Here is a 21,006-nt window from a genome sequence, read left to right on the forward strand (position 1 = left end):
GGGAGAGAGAGAGAGAGAGAGATTGATGTGTCTGCAGATTGCCTCCTGCACGCTCCTGGATTGGGACTGGAGAATGAACCTGCAGCCCAGGTACTAGTATGTGCTCTTAACCTGGAAGGGAACCTGCCACCCTTCCGTGCGCAGGACCAATGCTCTAACCACGGAGCCCTACCAGCCAGGGCCCTAGTTAGACTTTTAATGTTTGAAACTGTTAAACATATGTTGAATATTGAGAAATCTCACCAATTCAAAGGCAGTTTGATAGAACTATTTTTATTCATATATGAACTGATTTGTAATTAGAAGCACAGTTTGCATTCTTTTTTTTTTTAATGTTTCTATTGATGAAAGAGAGAGAGAGAGAGAGAGAGAGAGAGACAGACATCGACCTGCTGCCTCCTGCATGTCCCCTATGGGGGGATTGAGCCCACAACCTGGGCCTGTGCCCTGACTGGGAATAAAACATGACCTCCTGGTTCACAGGTCAACACTCAGTCACTGAGTAACACTGGCCAGGCTTCTTTTCCTTTGAATATGAAATTATATCATTAAAACGTAATATTTAAAGATCCTTATCTGATATATTACATGGTTTGAAGAACTTTCTTGCTCATGACTGGCTACTTCTTCCTAAGTTATGGATAAACTAGTTTTCTATTTTTGATAAATAAGATCAAAGTATGTCTTCCTGTGGGATAATTTAGTCCCTAGAGCTATTTATTAAGCTTTGGGTTATAAAATACCAGGAGTAGTGCTTTTTCTTTAATATTAATATGAGAGAGAATGTTTTATATAGTTTAGCATTTTAATTTACTATAATACTCAGAGCACTCAGTTGTACATTTATTCAATCCACTCGCTATCTCTTATTAAAAATATGGATTCAGCCCTAACCGGTTTGGCTCAGTGGATAGAGCGTCGGCCTGCGGACTCAAGGGTCCCAGGTTCGATTCCGGTCAAGGGCATGTACCTTGGTTGCGGGCATATCCCCAGTAGGGGGTGTGCAGGAGGCGGCTGATCGATGTTTCTCTCTCATCGATGTTTCTAACTCTCTATCCCTCTCCCTTCCTCTCTGTAAAAAAAATCAATAAAAGACATTTTAAAAAAATATTGATTCATAAATTGTGCTAAAATTTTAAATGCATTTTGAATTATCTAGAAAATAAAACTCTGGCAATGGCTGGCTGGTACACATTAGATGGAGTTTATCTCCTACTGGTTATTTTCTCTCTCATCGGTGTTTCTAACTCTCTATCCCTCTCCCTTCCTCTCTGTAAAAAAAATCAATAAAATACATTTTAAAAAAATATGGATTCAGAGATTGTGCTAATATTTTAAATGCATTTTGAATTATCTAGAAAATAAAACTCTGGCAATGGCTGGCTGGTACACATTAGATGGAGTTTATCTCCTACTGGTTATATTCCTGGAGGGGAGTATCCTTCTTTCAGTGGAGACAGAGGCTCCTCAGGATAAAGGGAGTCTTTATTCGCAGAGGTCTGCACCGAGAGAGCAAAAAAGGTGTGTGTTCATATGTTTGTGTGAGTCCTTCCCCATTTTGCCTAAAATTCTCATTTCATGGTTGCTGGAAATGTGAAGTCAAGACTGTACCATTTAAATGTTGTTGAATTCCTGGTTTGATAGGACCCTGAGTACCTCCACAGTATCCAGCCAAGTGATAAAAGTCAAGCTATTTGTGATAAGAGTTATTAGTGGGATTTGCTTTTATATACTTAGTCTTGGTATATATTCCTGGTACCTCATTGATTTAATATATGTTCCAACATACGAAGGAACAAACAACATTAGAGTCTTGCTGGGGATGACAGGTTGTACTAGTTAGGCAGAAATCGATTTTTAAATTGTTCTGGTTTACCATTTGTATATATTACTTTCCTGAATGGTGGTGGTTGGTGACTTCCATTTGTCTGACTGAAAATCCAATCTCTGAATATTCTTCTTTCTGTTAAGCATCTAAGAAATAAGTGTGATGGACGTTGTTGAGTATTATTCTTGAAGGCATTTGTATTTAGGAGAGCATGAAAGTGAATTTAAGGCCCTTGGAAATTTTTTTAATGCGTCACTTTAGGTTGACTACACCTCTTCAACGCTTTTCTAATTCTTATAGTCTCTTCCCCTCATCCCCCCTTTTTATTTTTTGTAGTCTCTGCCTTAAACTAAATAACCCATATCTTAATTCTTTTCTCTGACTTCTTGAATGTGGTAAAACATATGATCGGGACTAAAGTTGCGTTAGCTTTTTAAAATCATGTTAAGTATGACTCACTAGACTGTGTGATAACCATGAGGAAACTTCCCCTCATGGACTATGTGTGTGTGTGCATGTGGGTATGTTTTGAAGTCAGACGAGATAGGGAACCGTTGCTTTTACTGTGTTGTGAGTAAATAGCACGTGCTTTTCTGACACCTACCTGTGGCCACTTGTTTGCCTAATTTGAGGTTTCTGGACTCAACTGTCCTTTCTGGGGGAGGGGGAGGTACTTGGGGTGAAGGGTTTGGAGAGAGTAATTCAATTAAGGTTAATTTAAAAAGGCCTCTTCTTGTTTTTATTTTTGTTGTGTGTGTCCAGGATTTAGAAGAATTCTGCTTTAAGTTTTGCATCAATCATTTGACAGAAGTTACACAGACCGCAGCATTTTGGCAAATGGATGGCCCTCTGCTAAAGGAATTCATTGCTAAAGCCAGTAAATGTGGAGCCTTTAAGAACTGAAGCCAAGGCTGCTGGGTTATGTGTGAGTGCTCTGGGGCACTGGTGATGGTGTGTCTTTTGTGCTCTACTGGTGATATGCTGCAGGTAAAAACCATCAGGTTGTCTTTTCATATCTGAGACACAATTCTCTGTGTAGGAATATATGAAGGATATACGGCTTTTCCTGAACTTACTTCTTTTCATATCTGAGACACAATTCTCTGTGTAGGAATATATGAAGTATATATGGCTTTTCCTGAACTTACTTTAAACAACTCTTGTTTCCAGACATGTCTATTTTAAATGTGACTATCGGTTTGTCTGGAACACTATAAAAGGGTGAAAGTTTAGCTGGTTGTTTTTTTGTTTTTCATTAGAGGAATTTATGAACTTGGAAAGGGGACGTTTGTGGCAACTCTCCTGGGTCACTTATCAACAATCCGTTTGACACTAGGGGTGGTGATAGTTTGTGAATTGTGAGTTAGACATAGAGGCCCCACCATGAATTAAAGATGCTGACTTTGGGTCTTACTGAATTGCTGCATTAGTTGCTAGCTCAACTGCCTTACTGTGAAAGAATAGCTGAGATATTTTGAGGCTTTTTTGTGTGTGTTTGCACTATTGATGGACTTTTTCTTAACTTCATGGTGTATGAAAATAATATTAAGTTTAATATGAGTTAAATCTATTGAAATGATAATTATGTTAAGATAAATTTTTAGATTAGCCAAGATTTCTCTTAAGACTTAAGCACATAAAGAGTAGTAATTTAGAACTGTCTGTGAAAAGTTGATAATGAAAGAAATTTGGACAAGGTGAATGTTTTATAACTTAGAATCTCCACTACTATTTAACGATGTTTTATTTTATTAAGATAAAATTTGAGAACTCGTTTAAATTGCCCCTTCCTCCACACACTTTTTCCTCTATAAAAATGACATATTCAATATACTCTTGCCTTCCTAAATTGTGGCTGCTAAATCATCAGATCTGCTACATATGATTCAAAGAAAAGGTTCTTAAAACCAACTCTCTTACAGGACTTAAAGGAATTAGTTTTATCTCTTATCTAGACCAAATCCATCACCAATTCACTTATTTGAAACTTCGCCAGCTTTTACTTTTGGTTTTCCTCTCCTTTTAATTGTGTTAGGTCTAATATTTAGCACAATTGGACCTTGAAAAAGGATCAAAATTATGGGATTTTTTGTTTTGTTTTTGGGGGTCTGGTTATGAAGTGTGATTTGGAAGGTAAGAATATTCAACTCTTAAGCTTTGTCGTGTGTGTCAGTTGCTTTAAGAACAAAGCTCTGTTCTGCCCTCCAATCCAGGGACTCATTTCCATTTGTGGGAGTTCTCTTAGCAAATTCTGTTTCCTGCCTAGAAGGTCCTCCCATCTGAACTTGGAGCCTAAATACATTTTCAGATCAAATGTATTTATAAATTAGAATCTCCACTACTATTTAACGATGTTTTATTTTATTAAGATAAAATTTGAGAACTCAAGTTTAAATTGCCCCCTCCTCCACACACTTTTTCCCCTATAAAAATGACATATTCAGTATACTCTTGCCTAAATACATTTTCAGATTAACAAGAGGGTGAAGAGATGCGGCAGCTATTATTTTTAGCAGTGTTTTTAAGTGTGTGTGTAGCAGGGAGTGAGGGCCTGAAGCTAGAAATTCATTGACAGGTAAAACATATACAAATCTAGAAGTCCCAGACCCCTTTTCTTGACCATGTTGCTAGTGATTGAAGTCCAGTGATTAGGTTAGAACTGGTTCTGTAACATGATAGAACTTTTCTTTCTAGGTTGATAATACATATTAATTTGATTAATTATGGTGGGTAGTGTTTGTAACAATCACTGTTCTGTAGGCTTATTTTGATCTGGACAAAACATGAACTTCAGTATGTTTACTATTGCTCTTACTTGAAAAAAGGACTATGAAAAGCACAAATTAAAGTAGTAGGTCCATTTCCATACATGGTTCATTCATTGAACAAATATTTGTGAAGAACCACTTCTCATATTATTGAGTAATTTGTGTGAGTATGTATGTAGTGAAGAGAACAGGAATAAGTCCTTCAAAATTGTTTATCTTTTTTTAAAAATATATACTTATTTTTCTACTTGGTTTTGTTGTTAATCATAGAGATGAAAACTATTCTTTGAATTGCTTTTTTCCTCTGATGTAATAATGAAAGCCAAAGTATTCATATTTCCTAAAATAGCCCTAAATGTACTGTTGATCTTCTTACTGGAACATGTTTGATACTCTAATGTATAGGTTGTATTTATGTAATGTTTAGAATGACATATTAATAAATAAAGCTGTCTGTTAAAAAGAGGCATGTAGTTGTTCCACTACCCCCCTCAAAAATCAGTAATATGCAGCCATAAAAAGAAATTCTGACACATGCTGCAACTTGGATGAACCTTGAAGACATTATGCTAGGTTCAATGAGCCAGTCACCAAAGGACAAAGACTGTATGATTCCACTTATGTGAAGTACCTGTCACATTCAGAGACTTACAGAAAGTAGGTTGTGGTTGCCAGGGACGCCAGGGAGGAGGAAATGGGGAGTCACAGTTACAGAGTTAGTTGTGCAAGATGAAAAGAGTTCTGTGGATGGACAGCGGTGGGGGTAGCAAAACAGTGTGAATTTACTTAACGCTGCAGAACTGTGCACATAAACATAGTTAACATGGTAAATTTTACAACAACTTAAAAAAATCTGTACTATGAGTCTTAGCAGGTATCAGGCTAAAAATAGATACCACCATGAACATGTGTCAACTGCGTCTGAACTGCACACACACCCCTATAAAAATCCTTTGATTTTATTTCTGCTGAAAGAGAGTACAGTTGAACTGTTACAGCAGAAAAACCTGAATCTTTTGGGGTACTTATAAGTGAAGGAAAAGACATAAATAGTCCCTGCCCTCAAGGAAAGTATACATTATAGGAAAGGTTTAGGAGTTAACACAATAACATATCTGTAAACAGCTTTTCATGATAGTGAGAGAAAACCTAAGAGTTAATACGAGAAGCATATCTGAAGATGTTTGTGCAGTGTGGGGGAAAACATAAGTGTCCTGTCAGCTCATTTCCAAAACACGTTAAGTGGCACAAGCAAAGGCTTACAGGTGGGAGCTGATGAGCCTTCCAGAGCCTAACATAAGCAAGTCTGGTTGAGTAGGAAAGCCAGGGTCTGAGAGGTGGAAATGCTGGCAAGGGGAGGATGTGTGTATGTGAGAACATTTATTTCCCACGGTGCCAAGCATCATGCCCTGTGCTGCATGTACATTTTTTTCATGCCCACATTTTGTACCATAAGGTAGGCAGGATTGGGCTCAGATAGATTAAACAACGTGATTAAAGTTTTTCAGAGCTAAAGTACAAAACCAGGTCTAAGTTTGCCTGACATTTGCTTACTTTATGACTGCAAAACATGAGCTGCATTGTGCCAAAGTAATCTTGTGAATGACAGATTAAGTTTGAAAATAACGTGGGGGGACAGAGGTTTTCTTTAAAATAAAGATCATGAAGTCAAAACTATTACTCAGTATCAGGGGCAGAAGCTGAGTTACCATCTAGACCAGGGGCAATTTGATTCAGTGGGTCTGGGATGGAGTCTTGGCTGTTAGTTTGTTAAGTCCCCCAGGCGATTCTGATGTGCAAATTTGAGAACCGCTGACCTGGCTTCGGCTAGGGTTGCCTTTACAACAGGTATGGACCCATTCTCTTTTCACCTACATCATATTCTTCTCTGAACAGATATTTTTTGAGTACTTACTACATACCTGGCATCATGCTGAGACTTAATCAAACTCATTTTGAAATGTAGCATTATTGCCCTGGCCAGTTTGGCTCAGTGGATACAGTGTCCTCTCAAGGGCACATACCTCATTTGCAGGCTCGATCCCTGGGTCTTATCAGGGTGCATGTGGGAGGCAAACAATTGATGTCTCTCTCTCAAATGGATGTTTCTCTCTCTGTTTCTCCCCCTCCCTTCTACTCTAAGAAATCAATGGAAAAATACCCTTGGATGAGAATTAACAACAATAAGAAATGTAGGATTATTGTGTATTAAGGTACTATAGTAAAAAATTAGAAATGTGAATGTAAGGTTGAGAAAAATCGTAACTATCATTTTTTTTTTCATTCTTACATATTCTCACTGATATTCTTATTCAGAGTCCAATTTTAAATCTCAGTGTTTATTTTGAAGATGATGTATTTCTATGTGATGACTGTGGCTGAGAAGAAATTTAAAAAGCAGACTTTGTGACAAGAAGACAGGCAAATTTGGTACAAGTAAAATAAAATATTCAAATTTATTATATCTAAGAGGCATTATGGGCTAGAAATAGTTTCAAAAGATAAAAACAGTTTATGTATTTTTCGAACAAACATTTATGGAGCATGCTGGGTGCTTGGGAATGTGATAGTAAGCAAACACAGAATAGTTAGTTCCTGCCCTCAGAGCTGATACTCCAGCAGCGTGATGTAAGGTACAGTGGGTTATACTGGGAAGGGTTATGAAGGAAAAGTACTCTCAGATGGAATAAGTGGGAGGAACTTCTATAATAAGATCTGCAGAGGGAGCAGTAAGAGGAAGGCAAAAGAGCAGTTAAGACTTCACAACCGGATGTGCTAAAGGCCCTGGGGGTAGGGGCACCTGGTGTGTTACTGGAATCAACCTAGATCAGCGGTTGCCAACCGGAGGTCCGAAAGGTTGGTGACTGCTGACCTATTTTACTGGAGTACGAGAGGGGTGGAGGCAATGTGTCAGCAGGAAGCCAGAGAAAGGGTTTTAGTACGGAGGTTGGGAGATATGGGAGGCATGATCCAATTTACTCAAGTAGAATCTGAGAAACATTTTGTCAGAGGAGAGGGTAGGAGAAGTGAGATCATAAGAGGGAGGCAGTAAACACCCAGTTAGGCATGAACAGGTTTGAGCTGGTGAGGATCAAAGTGTGCAGACAAGAAAGACACGAGACCTTGTGCTAGAGATGTGTGGCTTTCCCAGGCCTGGTCTCTAGTTCTCAGCCTGCTTGCAGCTATGCCCAATTTCTGGCTTAAGAAATGGTAACTCTTAAGAAGATAAAGAAGATACTGAAGCACTGCTTTCTTGAACAGAGCACAAAGTTTGTTTTAAGTCCTGAAGTAGCTCAATCTCTTCCTTCATCTGCTGCCATTTTTCTTCGAATTGCTGAATGTTAGTCTCTAATGCTGTATATGATAAGAAATAAAATGATTTCAGGTTATTCAGAAGTTGTATAAAAAAATGTTATGATATCTAGCCCCTTTTACTTGCAAGAGCATAGTACATGATGCTGTGCTCCAAGTGAAAAGAATCTAGGATCTTAAGAGGAGGAACTGGCTCTTTAATGTCTTTGCTTCCTCTTCTAATTCAGGATAGAACTCTAGTATTTTATTTCACATAAAGCTGATCAGTAAATCTTTAAGGTTTTGTACATATTTATAGCAGAAAAAGGCACTCTGTGTATCTTTGAAAACTCGAAAGCAGCCACTGTATAACCTTCATGCTACACTACATACATTTGTTGAGAGATGATGATTGGCAAGAGCATGTGATTACAATATCAAGGATCTGGGCAAGTCTTTCATAAAAATGCATCCAGTTTTTAATGTTAAAAGCTTTTGATTTTATTTAGAAATAGAAAGGCTTTTAATGTGGAAATTTAGGAACATTACTCAGAGGCAATGTCATTTTTAAAAAAACTCAAAACGGAAGAATATTAACATATACACAATCTTAGAATACCTACATACCTGTAGTTAATGTTCTGGAACATTAGAAAGGCTATGTTAAGCCAAAGAATCTTTATTAGTTGGGTGTCAAAAGTTAAAGCCTTTTGCCCTGGCCAGGTAGCTAAATTGGTTAGAGTGTTGTCCCAATGCACCAAGGTTGCGGGTTCGATCCCCAGTCAGGGCACATACTAGTATAAGAAGCAACCAATGAATGCATTAAGTGGAACAAGTTGATGTTTCTCTTTTTCCCTTTCTCTCTCTCTCTAAAATCAGTAAATTTTTTTTAAAATTAAGTCTTTTAAGTTGGTTCTCATGAGATTTCAAATAGTGTCTCCTCCTAGTGACCCACCCCACAAATATTACACTGTAACCTATATACTCCCACTCACCCACCCAAGTAGTGACCTGTGTCATGTTCCAAAGATGTAACCTTTTATACAAAAATAAATAAATAAACACAGTGAAAGTCCCCTACAAAATAAAGCTTTTTAGAAAAAGATTTAAAAGGCTGCTTAAAAAACACACACGGAATTCCCATGAGCAGTCTACAGACATCCTCAAGAGACTGTTAAAAGATACACTATTTTTGGTAGACGTTAAGAAATATTTTTTCTGCTGATTATAAATGTAATACAAAATTCAAATAGAAATATGTAATATGAAAACAAAATGAAAAGCTTGTGTATATTGAGACAGGGATATGAACTACCTGGTAATGTTTTCTCCACAGGGAAAACCTATTGTCCTAATACCATTTGCTGGATAGACAAATATAACTTCAGAGAAGCCATTTGCAAAAAAACTGTGTGACTCTGGCCACCCCCCCACCCCCACCCCAAACACACACACTGGGATGTGCAGTGCACCCCTCCCAGTTGTGTGTGGCAGCCTTGGGGAGAAGTCAGATCATACAAGTGAAAATTTAGCCTTGTTTGAAGGCATCTTAAACAATGGCAAAAGCACCTACTCAATAAATGGTTGATATTTTACAGAAAAGTTAAGTCTCTGCCCTCACAAGGCTTTTTTCTTTTTCAAAAATTTCTTAGTTATTCTTGTTCATTTTTTTTCTCATAAGCTTTAGAGTTGATCTAAAGCTGGCCATTGGATTTGCAGATTAATGTTGGGAAAATTAAAATATGTATACATCATACCAAGTGAGAGGGAGACAAATGGCACCTGGAGTTGTCACAGCCTGGCTGCCTGAGGGCAGAGGCCAAAGAACGGTTCATCTGTTCCTGCCGATTTCTGAACATGGTGCCCAAATATCCTGCCATTTTGCAATCATTTTTTGTTGTTTCTACATAAAATATTACTATATGTAGGTTGGAGATTGTGGAAAATACAAAGAAAAACACTGACCCAGCTGCCTACAGATAAATACTGTTTCCATTTGGTGCAGTTTTTCTGTGTGCACATGTGCCTCTGTATTTACGTATTTTTTCTTGTGTGTGTGAGAAGTCATACTATTTTGTAGTGTCGCTTTTTCATTTAATAAAACTGTGTCTAATATGTAATACTTTCAACAATAAAGAATCATAAATAAAACTGTCCATTGAAATATGATTTTTATCACCTGAATAGTATTACATTATTTCAATATTGATAAATATTTGTAAACTTGGCTGCTTGATTCTAACTCATACCTTCTTGAAAATTTACAAATGCGTCTTCAAACAATCTACAGTCAAAAAGTGAAGTCCCGATTTCTTCATAGTCTGGAGGGAGAAAAACATTTTGTTTTAATTTAAATATTTTATGTAGGCAGAAACACCTCACAAAATAACCCTCCAAAATGAAAAGTAAACAGAGCAGTTATCTACTGGGAACTTGTTAGAAATGCAAATTCTTGGCACCTCTACTGATCAGAACCTCCAAGGGGGAGGCCCAACTATCTGTGACTTAACAAGCCTTCCAGGTCAGCGGTTGCCAACCTTTCAGACCTCAGGGACCACTGGTTGGTGACCGCTGCTCCAGGTGATTCTGAGGGGCATGCTCAAGTTTGAGAAGTGCTTGTAGACAAAAGAATGCATTGAATGAGCTTTAAGATATGTTTGCTCTTAATTTCATTTTTTGGTTTTGTCCTATAGAAAATAATCCCTTTCAAATAACCATTTATTTTATACTATTGCTGAAAATATAGATTATCAAGCTTTTTCTTACAAAATAGCAATATTTATAATAAAGGTTTTACGCTCATAGGAGAAATGATAAGAAGGCTAAGTGGCTATATATCTGCCCATAGGAATGGAACTTCAGCTTTCCAAAGAGTTCCTAATGAAAGGTCACATTTAACTAAGTCAAACATCAGTCTGAACAGTAAAATTACTTCCATACTTTAAACTTGAACATACCAAAAAAGACACTTGGTTTACTAAGGAACAGAATTTGAGTCAAATCAAAACTAACATAATGCCATTCTCAGATCTTAGCAACAAGTGTGCTCATCTGTGGGGGTGGATGTGTGATTGAGTTTGGTTCTGAAGTGCCCATCTCTTGCTGGTTACTCTCAGCTATGCACACCTTTGGAAAATACTTGAAAACCTTCATGGCATCAGGATACTTTTTACAAAATTAATGAGTTTGTGAATTGCCCACATCCTGTAGATTTGTAAAAGACAGGAGATCTGGAACAATGGATTTTATTAAAGAATGAAATAAAAAGGAAAATAATACTTCAGATAGAAAATGTGTACAGGTTTTTGGTTTTGTTTTGTTTTATATGTACGTCTGTGAGAAGTCTCTGTATAGGAATTTTGCTATTTTAGTACCTGATTCTGAAATATTCTCATCCATGAGTCTTTCCTGAATCAAATGAAGTTTTTGTGATATTTCTTCAAATAAATCATTAAGAAGTCCTGCTTCCTTACATTTCTTGAGAAAAGCAACTTTCACAATTGCATCTAAGAATAAGAAAAACATTTTAGAAGGAAACAGTGTTAGGGAAGCTGTTATAAATCACTTTATAGTCTTCTTAAGACGTTGCCTAGTGGTAGATGAGCATAGTTAACACATACAGTACCTTTAGGTTGTCTATTAATTGTAATTTCATCAAACCTCATTTTTCCTAGCTGAAACAATGAATGAAATGTTATGAAAATGTGAAAAACTTTGTTTAGAAGAATTATATGAAGCAAGACAATTTTCTCAAATTTAGCTTCAACTCTTTTGAGATGACAGCCTTTGTTATTTTTCTGTCACAGTGACTGTTGTTATAGAACATCTATCTGCTTAAGAACAGAAAGCTGCCAGTACTGGCTCCCGGGGAGCAGGGAATCTCAGTGTGAGGGTGGCACAATACTGTATTCTAAGCTCACACTATCTTGCCTTCTCTACAAAGAGAATATCCTCTCAATACTGAAGAGTGATGGACTGTCCCAACCTAAGTTATTTTGATCTGCTGGGGTTATGATAAAAAGGATTGTTAAGACAAAAAATTTTATTCTTATAAATTAGTTATTACAGGTCTAGAAGAATAAAGTGGGATACCAACTTTGAAACACATGGCTCATCTTTTTTTCTAAGTATTACAGGTCATATTTGTTACAGAAAAAAAACTTATAGCAAACCTGTGTGTCTGCTATCCTCTTCTTCCATTTGTTTTTCGGACCTGTTTACTGCTGTTAGTTTAGGTACCTAGAAGGAGAGAAAAATCAAGATTACTTTATACTGATTTTACTGTTGGCATTGAATTGAAACAGAAATTTTAGGGCTAAAATAAGACAGGTTTAGGAAATTTTAGAAATTTTGGAAATTAAGGGGACCATGGAGAAAGCACAGAGTTGCAGAGCAGCAGAAGGTATATTTCCATAGAATAGGGAAGCTGAAAAGCTGCAACAAGTACATTTCCATAGAATGAGGGAGCTGGGACCAGAAAAAGGTCTACATTTACAAAATAAAGAGAAGGAAGCCCTTCATTCAGGGAAGAAGAAGAAAGCCCAAAGGGAATAGGAAACCAATAAGGAAGGAGGGGGCGGGGGAGAACCTCACATGTCCCCTGTGAGGTTGACCTTTGAGCCAAGGAGTTACTATAGTAACCAGTCTTAAGGAAATAGTGACCAATCAGAGGGGATATCAAGGCACCAGGATCTGCAGCCTTTATAAGCCATAGGGAAAGGAACTCAGTGGAACCCTTTCCCCCTCCCGTGGGAATCCGTTCTGTGGGACTCTCCCCCGTCCCTACGTGGAAGTCTGTACTTGTTCTTTAATAAATTTCCACCTTTGCTATACCACCTTATGTCCGTGGATTCATTCTTCGACTCCGGCGGACAAAGAATCCGGGTTCCAGTCCAAAAATTCCGTTTCAGAATGTTGTATAAAATGAAAATCAATCTTTTTTGTATAATTCAATGATATGCCTATGGTGAAAATCATGCCCCCTATTCATCTGTTGATGTAAATATCAAATGTATTTTTGTTTTGTATGACAAAACATCAAGAGTTGTGACAAGTAACTCTTATATAAACAGGAGAAAGGTGAAGGTTGCTTATATGACCTGGTGCATAAAAAACTGTTTGAAATCCCCAAAACATTTTCATATGCTTTACACACAACAGTAATCCAGAAAATTATAAGTTACAAATTAGGTCAAGTATGGAGCATGCAGCTGGGAAATACTTGGCTAGGTAAGGATGCTCGACCTTACCTCTAATCATTTTAAGATCATAAGCACTATATGGGTTCAGATTCTTCTTACTAATTTGGTACCAGGGGATGTGTTATAGGAGCTACAGGACTGTCACATCTAACTTCTCTTTAATATTCATTTCATTAAGGTTCTATCATTTCACCTGAAATCCAGAATGGTTAAAATGAGGACTTTGTAAGAAGAAACTTAAAGCTATAATAAAATTAAGTCAAAGTACCTGTACAGAAATGCTTGTTAAGTGATCTGTCTTCTTTCTTTTTCTTTGTACTCCTGAAAAATGAGCTGAAAACATAAATCATGTAGAAATCAGAATCCATAAAGGAAAAGACTGATGCTTGATTACATAAAATGTAAAACTCTTACATGCCAAAAGTTATTACAAAGTCAAAAGATATGCCAAACTTGGACTAAATGTTTGCAACATCTATGATAAAAGGCCAATTTAAAAAATATAAAAAGATCTCATAAATCAATACAAAAAAAGACACTGGAGTAGAAAAATGGGCAAATTGGGAGCCCTCTGGGGAGAGGGTTCATTGAATAGGAAAACAGACTGGGTGACAGGAAAATAAATATAATTGATCAAAAGACAGGGGAATACACTCAATTTCACTCAAGTAAAGATGCAAAGTAAAAACAGACTGACAAAGATGAAGGTGCTCAGTGTCTAATGTTTGCGAGGATTGGGGTAATTATGTACTGCTGGTGCAGCCTCTTTGCAAGATAATTAACCAATAGGTACTCAGTTTCATTTTTTATACTCTTTGATCCAGCAATCTACTGAAAGGGAGTTTTCCTAATAGTATAGTGCATAAAGGCACAAAGTTGAATGGAGAAAAATGCTAACTACAGTATTAAATGTGGTAGAAAAACTGGAAGTAACCTAAATGCCCATCATACAGAGACTAGTCCAGTTGTGGTTCAGTTATGTGACTGAATAACGTACACAATGGGACATTATGCAGCCTTTTAAAAGTGAGGTAGATCCACTTGTGTTGATATGGAAGGATCTCTAGAATATATTAAGTGAAAAAGCAAAGTACAGTAGTAGGTAAGTTTGTATACACAGACAATTTTCGGAAGAATTCAAAAGACAATCTTCTGGTGAGAGGATTCACTACCAGTGTTATAATCTGCTTTTTAAAACTAATACATTATTGTTACCTTTCCTGTCAATAAACAGTAATTGACAACAGGGTTTTTCATAGTATTTCTTAATAAGTTAAAAGAGTAATGTTTTCAACCAAAAAAAAAAAAAAGTAAAGAAAAGGATATTGTATTGAAATGGCATTTAGTTCGGAACAGCTTATTTTATTAATACCCAGTAATTCCTAGGAAGTGTACTTTATATGTCCCTAGTCCACCCTCATTGGGACCTAAATTGTGGCCAATGCTTGCTACATATGAGGCGTACCAAATTCCTGCTAGCAACACATATTTCAAAATAATGTAAATTTACGATTTCTTATTATTCTTCCCCAAAACATCAACCCATTATTTTTAAAAAAGGTACCGAAACAGGAATTTTTAGGGGTGAAAAAACAGGTTTTAGGAAATTTTAGAAATTAAGAGGACCATGGAAGAAGCACAGAGTTGCAGAGCAGCAGAAGGTATATTTCCATAAAATAGGGGAGCTGAAAAGCTGCAACAGGTACATTTCCATAGAACAGTGATGGCGAACCTATGACACGCGTGTCAGAGGTGACACACAAACTCATTTTTTTGGTTGATTTTTCTTTGTTAAATGGCATTTAAATATATAAAATAAATATCAAAAATATAAGTCTTTGTTTTACTATGGTTGCAAAGATCAAAAAATTTCTCTATGTGACACGGCACCAGAGTTAAGTTAGGGTTTTTCAAAATGCTGACACGCAGAGCTCAAAAGGTTCACCATCACTGCCATAGAATGAGGGAGGGGGAACAGCAAAAGGTCTACATTTACAAAATAAAGGGAAGGAAGCCCCTCATCCAGAAGTAAAAGAAAGCCCAAAGGGAATAGGAAAACAATAAGAAAGGAGGGGGGTTACAATAAGAAAGCCTAGGAGTTACTATAGTAACCAGTCCAAAGGAATAGTGACCAGAGGGGATATCAAGGCACAGGCTCTGTAGCCTTTATAAGCCATAGGGAAAGGGAACTCAGTGGGACCCTTTCCCCACTCCCGACGTGGGGTTTTGTACTTGTTCTTTAATAAATTTCCACCTTTGCTATACCACCTTCTGTCCGTGGATTCATTCTTTGACTCCGGCGGACAAAGAATCTGGGACATCCTGCCCAGGGAACAAACACCGCCTGTGTTCCAGCCCAAAAATTTTGCTTCAGTAATGACTCAAAAATGAGGGTAATGATACTGTTTGGATAAAATGAAGTTGGCATGACACAGAATTGAGCCTTTTCCAAATAGGGCCTAACTCCAGTCCACAAGGAGCATTCCAGATTCTGTGCTAGAAAGATACTGCTTTTTCTGACAGTACGTGGAAACCATTCATGAATGAATGTGCATCCCATACTTCCATTCAGACAGGGTCCAATTTTAGAACTTAATTGCTAACCATTAATTAGAACTGAAATGCTAACCATGCATTCTTAGGACACTTTCATTTAGGGGCCATGCAGCACTTTATCAATTTTATCTACTAAAAATTCTGATATTCTTTTAGAAGAGAAGCAGTCACAAAAAGGCAGAGCTTTTTACCTTGTTGTGATACAGTCTTCTGAATGCAGTGAGGATGGAAGACACGAGACAAAGGCTTTACAGAGAGGAGGCCTAGTTCACAAAGAAAACTACATTATATTATACACTGTACAAAGAAAATGACAATTTTATATGTAAAATTTTTAATTCAGAAATTTTTATTTTAATTCAGTGAGCCTAGTAAATCAGGTTATTTCATGTCTTACCTAAATGATTACTTTTCTTTAAACCCACAATACTAAATTTTAGAGACTTACCAGATTGAGTTTCTTTCAATGGAGCATGTTCTTGGCAAAACACTCTGAAAATGCAATTTCAAAGAATTGTTAAATATTTTTACTTACACTTTTCAAATATTATGCCTATTTTCGTGATTTAAAAAGGAATTAAACTATCTTTATGATGGTATTGCCCTAAATATTTGTTAAAGAAAAATGCTGTTTGAGACTTCCAGTCAAGATGGAAATATAGGTAAACGCTGTGCTGGCCTCCTCCCATGGCCACATCAAATTTACAACTAAATTATAGAACAACCACTCCTGAGAATCACTTGAAAGTCTTAGCTGAACAAAACTCTTATAACTAAGGATATAAAGAAAACCCATGTCAAGACTGGTAGGAGAGGCAGAGATATGAAATGCGCTATCCCCACACCCATGTGTGGCTATTAAGAACTGGGAGGGATATCTTGGCTGTGGAGGCCCCTCACTCACCCCTTAGCCCCACACCAGACCCTCCAGCCCAGAAGACCAGTGCCAGGAAGAGGAGACCCCACCACGTGTGGCTGTGAAATCAGCAGGGACCCAGTCTGGGTGTGGGGGAGGGCTGTTATAAGACCCAGACAACCTCTTACAAGACTTGAGTACAGACTCACTCACCCTAAGTTTTAGAGAAGGGAAAGAAGCTTAAAAAGTGCCAGGGACATATGTGGAGGAACTAGTCTGGCTTCAAGCAAGACCTGGAGGAGTAGCTCTCTCAGGACAAAAGTGCCATCAGGCACCACTGGTCTGTTGTTGACTCCTCCCCACATACAACCTGCAGGCGCTGGTGGACACAAAAATCTGAGTCAACATGGCTAACAGAGTTCACCTTGGCCTGGTGATTCCCCGACACCCCGCCCCACCCAATTCCCACACCCACCCAAACACCTTTCAGAGGCTAATCCACACAAGCTCTGTGGAATTTCCTAAAATTTCTAAAAGGTCCACAAACCCCAAATGAACACTGGCCTCAGCTTTCCATGTACCTCTTGCTACCAGTCCCAAGCCTGGAGCTAGTAGAAGCCAGCCTCATTTCACAGCATAACCACTATCACGTGCCTCCACTCCCAGCACAGGCAGCTACCAAACAGACCACTTTGCAGCTCCTACCAGGTGGCCTCAGGCCAAACAGCAGCTGACCTTGGCCTGCACAGGAGCCCCTCCTAAGAGGCCCTGGAACCAACACACCTGGGGGCTGGCTTCAGACCATTCCAGAGCACCACCAAGTAGTGCCACAAATGACACACCCAAATAGTGGTCTCAGCAGGCACCAGAGCCCTGCTAAAGCAAATCCCACTTTGTGGGGTCAACCCCTGCACAACAGCTTTGCTGTAGTCATAGCCAGTCCTCACAATCTGTCAGCCTGAGGATCAATCCCACCCACTGATGTGCCAACAGCAATCAAGGTTCAACTCAATGGAAGGGCACATAAAACCCACACAAAGGACACCACTGGAACACCCAGTTCAACTGAACAGGGAGACTATGCCACGGGGCCCCACAGGACACCTTCTACATTGTTGGGAGCCATTAGAAATTACATATACATCTTCAGCTTACAACACAATAGGTTTCTGGCCCCCCCAAGCCAGCTCCTGGGAACCAATTAAGCTTTGTGGTTTAGCCTGGAGTTAAAAGATAAGCGACCCTCACCCTAAGTACACAGCTGTTAAATCTCCGCTGACAAGCACACATCTCCGCTGATAAGCACACAGCCATCCGGAGCCTGCTAAATCTCTAGTGACAGGTTACCGCCCAAAGACCCCTTTACCCACCCCCTTCCTCTACCGCCCATAGACCCCTTTACCCACCCCCCTTCCTCTAGGACAATATAAATTCTACACGCTGTAAAAATAAAGTTGAGGCTTGATCAGAACACTGTCTTGCCTCCATTCTTTCATGTCCCTTGTTTGTCTCATTCTCCCAGGGTGTCTCTGCGTTCCCCCGTTGTCGTCCCGCAGGCCGGGACAGTCTGGCGCCCAACGGTGGGGCGACTTGGGGACCCCCTGCGAGAACGTCTGCTTGAAGCGCCTGGCCAGGCACCCCTTTGAGTCGCCGCGCAGTATTGACTCGTGAGTGAAGACTCGGCATCTGGATCGCCACGGTTTCGCCCGCCCGTGAGACAGATCGTTGTGAAGGTAAGCAGACGAAACTTTTCAAACAAGAATTTCAAAATACCTCTTGAGAGCCTTCATCCTCTTTGGCACCCTCTTTGGCTGGCCTTTTTAGTTCTCTTGATCTCCCTCCAGTCCACTAATAAGCGTTCACCTCGCCGTTCGGGGAAGGGTGAAAGGTACCCGAACTGGCAGTGAAAACTCTGAATCACTCGGAAGAGTAATTCTTCTCTGGCCCGACCTGTGTCACCCTCTCTGGCAAACTCTGAGCTCGCTACGTCTTAGTGGTCGCCATCCTGGTATGGGGCTTATACATCCCGACCTATGACACGCGAGCAGAGGCCGTAAGGTAAAAAGAGAGCGGTTACATAAGGATCACCAGTGATTTAAGAAATTCCGAGCTGACCTGGCACGGGGTGTATACGTCCCAGAGGCTTACGTGGAGGAGGAAATCTTGAGAACTACCCAGCCAAAATAATGGGCAACTCATTGAACTCTCATGAGGTATTTCTAGATGGGCTCAAGGAGTCCCTCAGGACACGGGGAGTAAGGGTTAAGAGAAAGGATCTTAGGCAATTCTTCTCCTTTATTCATGAAACCTGCCCATGGTTCCCCCTAGAGGGCACCATTGACTATAGGCGATGGAAAAGAGTAGGCGATGCCCTTCAGGATTTCTATCAAACCTTTGGCCCTGAAAAGATTCCTGTCTCTGCCTTCTCATATTGGAATCTTATCCAGGATATCCTTAAAGTCCACCCTAAAGACCCAGACATCCAAAACATAATAAAAACAGCGGAAAAAGCCCTTAAGGATAGCTCCCGGCCACCCTCTGCCTGCCCTTCAGTATCTGTTGAAATCCCTGAGGAGCCCACGGCACCCTCCAAAGAAATCACTAAATCCCAACCTGACATAAAATCTCCAGACATCTGTAATAAACCTGAACTCCCTTCCCCTAAAATCCCGAGCATCTATCCTTCCCTCACCTCCCTAAGACATCAGGAGGACCACCTGTCTCCGGAGAATGAGGAAACCTTAGAGGATCAGGCCGCCCATTATCAGGATGATAAAGACCCCTGGCGTTTTACAGCGCCGGCCCTTCGTGGCACCTCTAGTAAATCCTTTAGGCCCCCTCCTTATAACCCCGACCCCTCACTAAATATCCCTATCTTCCGAATTCCAGCCCTGGAACCATTCCGCGGCCCCCCTCCCTCCTCCGATCCCATCCGGCAAGCTAAAATCTCCCTAACCCAAGAAATTTCCTCACTAAAGGAAATTCTACAGCAAAAACGCGAACACGTCCAACTTATCAAAGAAATCCAAGCCCTCGAGGCTGAGCTCACATCCCTAAGCCCCAATCAAACCTCCCAACCTCCTAAAAAATCCACAAAAAGTCCAAAGTCTAAAACCCCTGTCCTCGCATTTCCAGTTACCCGTAGCCAACATCCCCGCACCCCCGAAGAGACTCCCCTACCCCCTGAAGACATAGAGGAAGAGGAAAATCCCTCAGAAAGCAGTCCCCCAGATTCCCACAACCAGGACCGAGGCCACGATTCGGCCGACGAGGGCTCCGATGCGGAGGGACCCACACCTACCTCAGGTCGGACCGCAACTCAAAAATACCGCCGCTTAAACCTAAAACACCTAAAGGACCTAAAAGCGGCTGTAATCAATTATGGCCCCACTGCCCCTTTCACCCTGGCCTTACTTGAAAGCCTGAGCGATCGATGGCTGACCCCTAATGATTGGCTTTCCCTGGCTCGAGCCACATTATCGGGAGGGGACTATGTCCTGTGGCGTACCGACTTTGTAGAAAACTGCCGCGAGACCGCGCAGCGCAATAGTGAAAGTAAAACCTCTCGCTCATGGACAAGAGATAAGCTACTTGGGCGCAGCCCCTATGACACCAATGAAGCTCAAGCAGCCTTCCCCCCGCCCGGCCTTTTGGCCCAAATCCAAAACGCAGCCCTTAGGGCTTGGCAGCGCCTTCCGCCTAAAGGCTCAGCTACCACCTCCTTAGCAAAAATTCGCCAGGGCCCTGATGAACCGTATAGTGATTTCGTCAGCCGCTTAGCTGACGCGGCTGAACGACTAGTCGGGGAAGGAGAAACAGAAAGCGCTTTTATTAAACACCTGGCCTATGAAAATGCTAACCCATCTTGTCAAGAGACTATAAGACCCCATCGCTGTGGCAGTCTCTCTGATTATATCAAACTCTGCTCAGGTATAGGAACCTCCCATGCCATTGGACTAGCCATCGGGGCTGCGCTTAAGGACTTTACCAAGGATAAGCAACAAAAAACTTGTTTTAATTGTAAGCAGCCAGGGCATTTTGCTCGTGAGTGCCCAGCAGGGACACAGTCTCGCGCACTCCCTAAGACAATTTGCCCTCGATGCCGACGCGGCTTACATTGGGCCAATGAGTGTCATTCCAAAACAGACATTGAAGGTACACCACTTCTACCAAAACAGGGAAACTCCCAGAGGGGCCAGCCCCTGGCCCCACCATCAGAACAGAACCTAGGGGCAATCAGGTTCGTTCCCCAAGCTCAGACACAGAAACGAATCCTCCCCGCGCAGGCATCAACTCCCTCTGCCGCGCCACTCCAGGAAGCGCGGGATTGGACCTCTGTTCCGCCGCCGATACAATATTAATACCCGATCAGGGCATCCAGCTCCTCCCCACCGAAACTTATGGACCCCTGCCCCCTGGAACATTTGGCCTAATCTTAGGACGAGGAAGCTCTACGTTGGCTGGCCTCCACATTACCCCAGGAGTTATTGATAACGACTATACGGG

At 40.2% G+C, this 21,006-nt stretch overlaps 2 protein-coding genes across 5 annotated transcripts in view; one reads left to right on the forward strand and one right to left on the reverse strand.

The window, feature by feature from the left end:
- The window catches only part of RCBTB1 (regulator of chromosome condensation (RCC1) and BTB (POZ) domain containing protein 1), a 52,028-nt gene extending 45,399 nt beyond the window's left edge, over positions 1-6,629 (forward strand). For 2 of the 3 annotated variants that reach the window (XM_014537194.1, XM_014537195.1), the window contains one exon: positions 2,591-5,061. In XM_014537194.1, the coding sequence (XP_014392680.1) occupies positions 2,591-2,731 (141 nt within the window). In that variant the 3' untranslated portion in view covers positions 2,732-5,061. Of the gene's footprint in view, positions 1-2,590; positions 5,062-5,685 lie in introns of those variants that run through there. The other variant, XR_001361506.1, reaches the window with a different exon arrangement.
- Positions 6,630-7,027: 398 nt separating this feature from the next.
- The window catches only part of PHF11 (PHD finger protein 11), a 44,126-nt gene continuing 30,147 nt past the window's right edge, over positions 7,028-21,006 (reverse strand). Inside the window, exons 5-11 of one of the 2 annotated variants that reach the window (XM_014537200.1) lie at positions 16,093-16,136; positions 15,836-15,907; positions 13,357-13,421; positions 12,060-12,126; positions 11,262-11,393; positions 10,137-10,208; positions 7,028-7,950 (exon numbers count right to left, since the gene is read on the reverse strand). In XM_014537200.1, coding sequence (XP_014392686.1) covers positions 7,814-7,950; positions 10,137-10,208; positions 11,262-11,393; positions 12,060-12,126; positions 13,357-13,421; positions 15,836-15,907; positions 16,093-16,136 — 589 coding nt within the window. In that variant the 3' untranslated portion in view covers positions 7,028-7,813. The remainder of the gene's footprint in view (positions 7,951-10,136; positions 10,209-11,261; positions 11,394-12,059; positions 12,127-13,356; positions 13,422-15,835; positions 15,908-16,092; positions 16,137-21,006) is intronic. The other variant, XM_014537201.1, reaches the window with a different exon arrangement.

Source organism: Myotis brandtii, unplaced genomic scaffold (assembly GCF_000412655.1).
Source record: "Myotis brandtii unplaced genomic scaffold, ASM41265v1 scaffold174, whole genome shotgun sequence".
Taxonomy (NCBI): domain Eukaryota; kingdom Metazoa; phylum Chordata; class Mammalia; order Chiroptera; family Vespertilionidae; genus Myotis; species Myotis brandtii.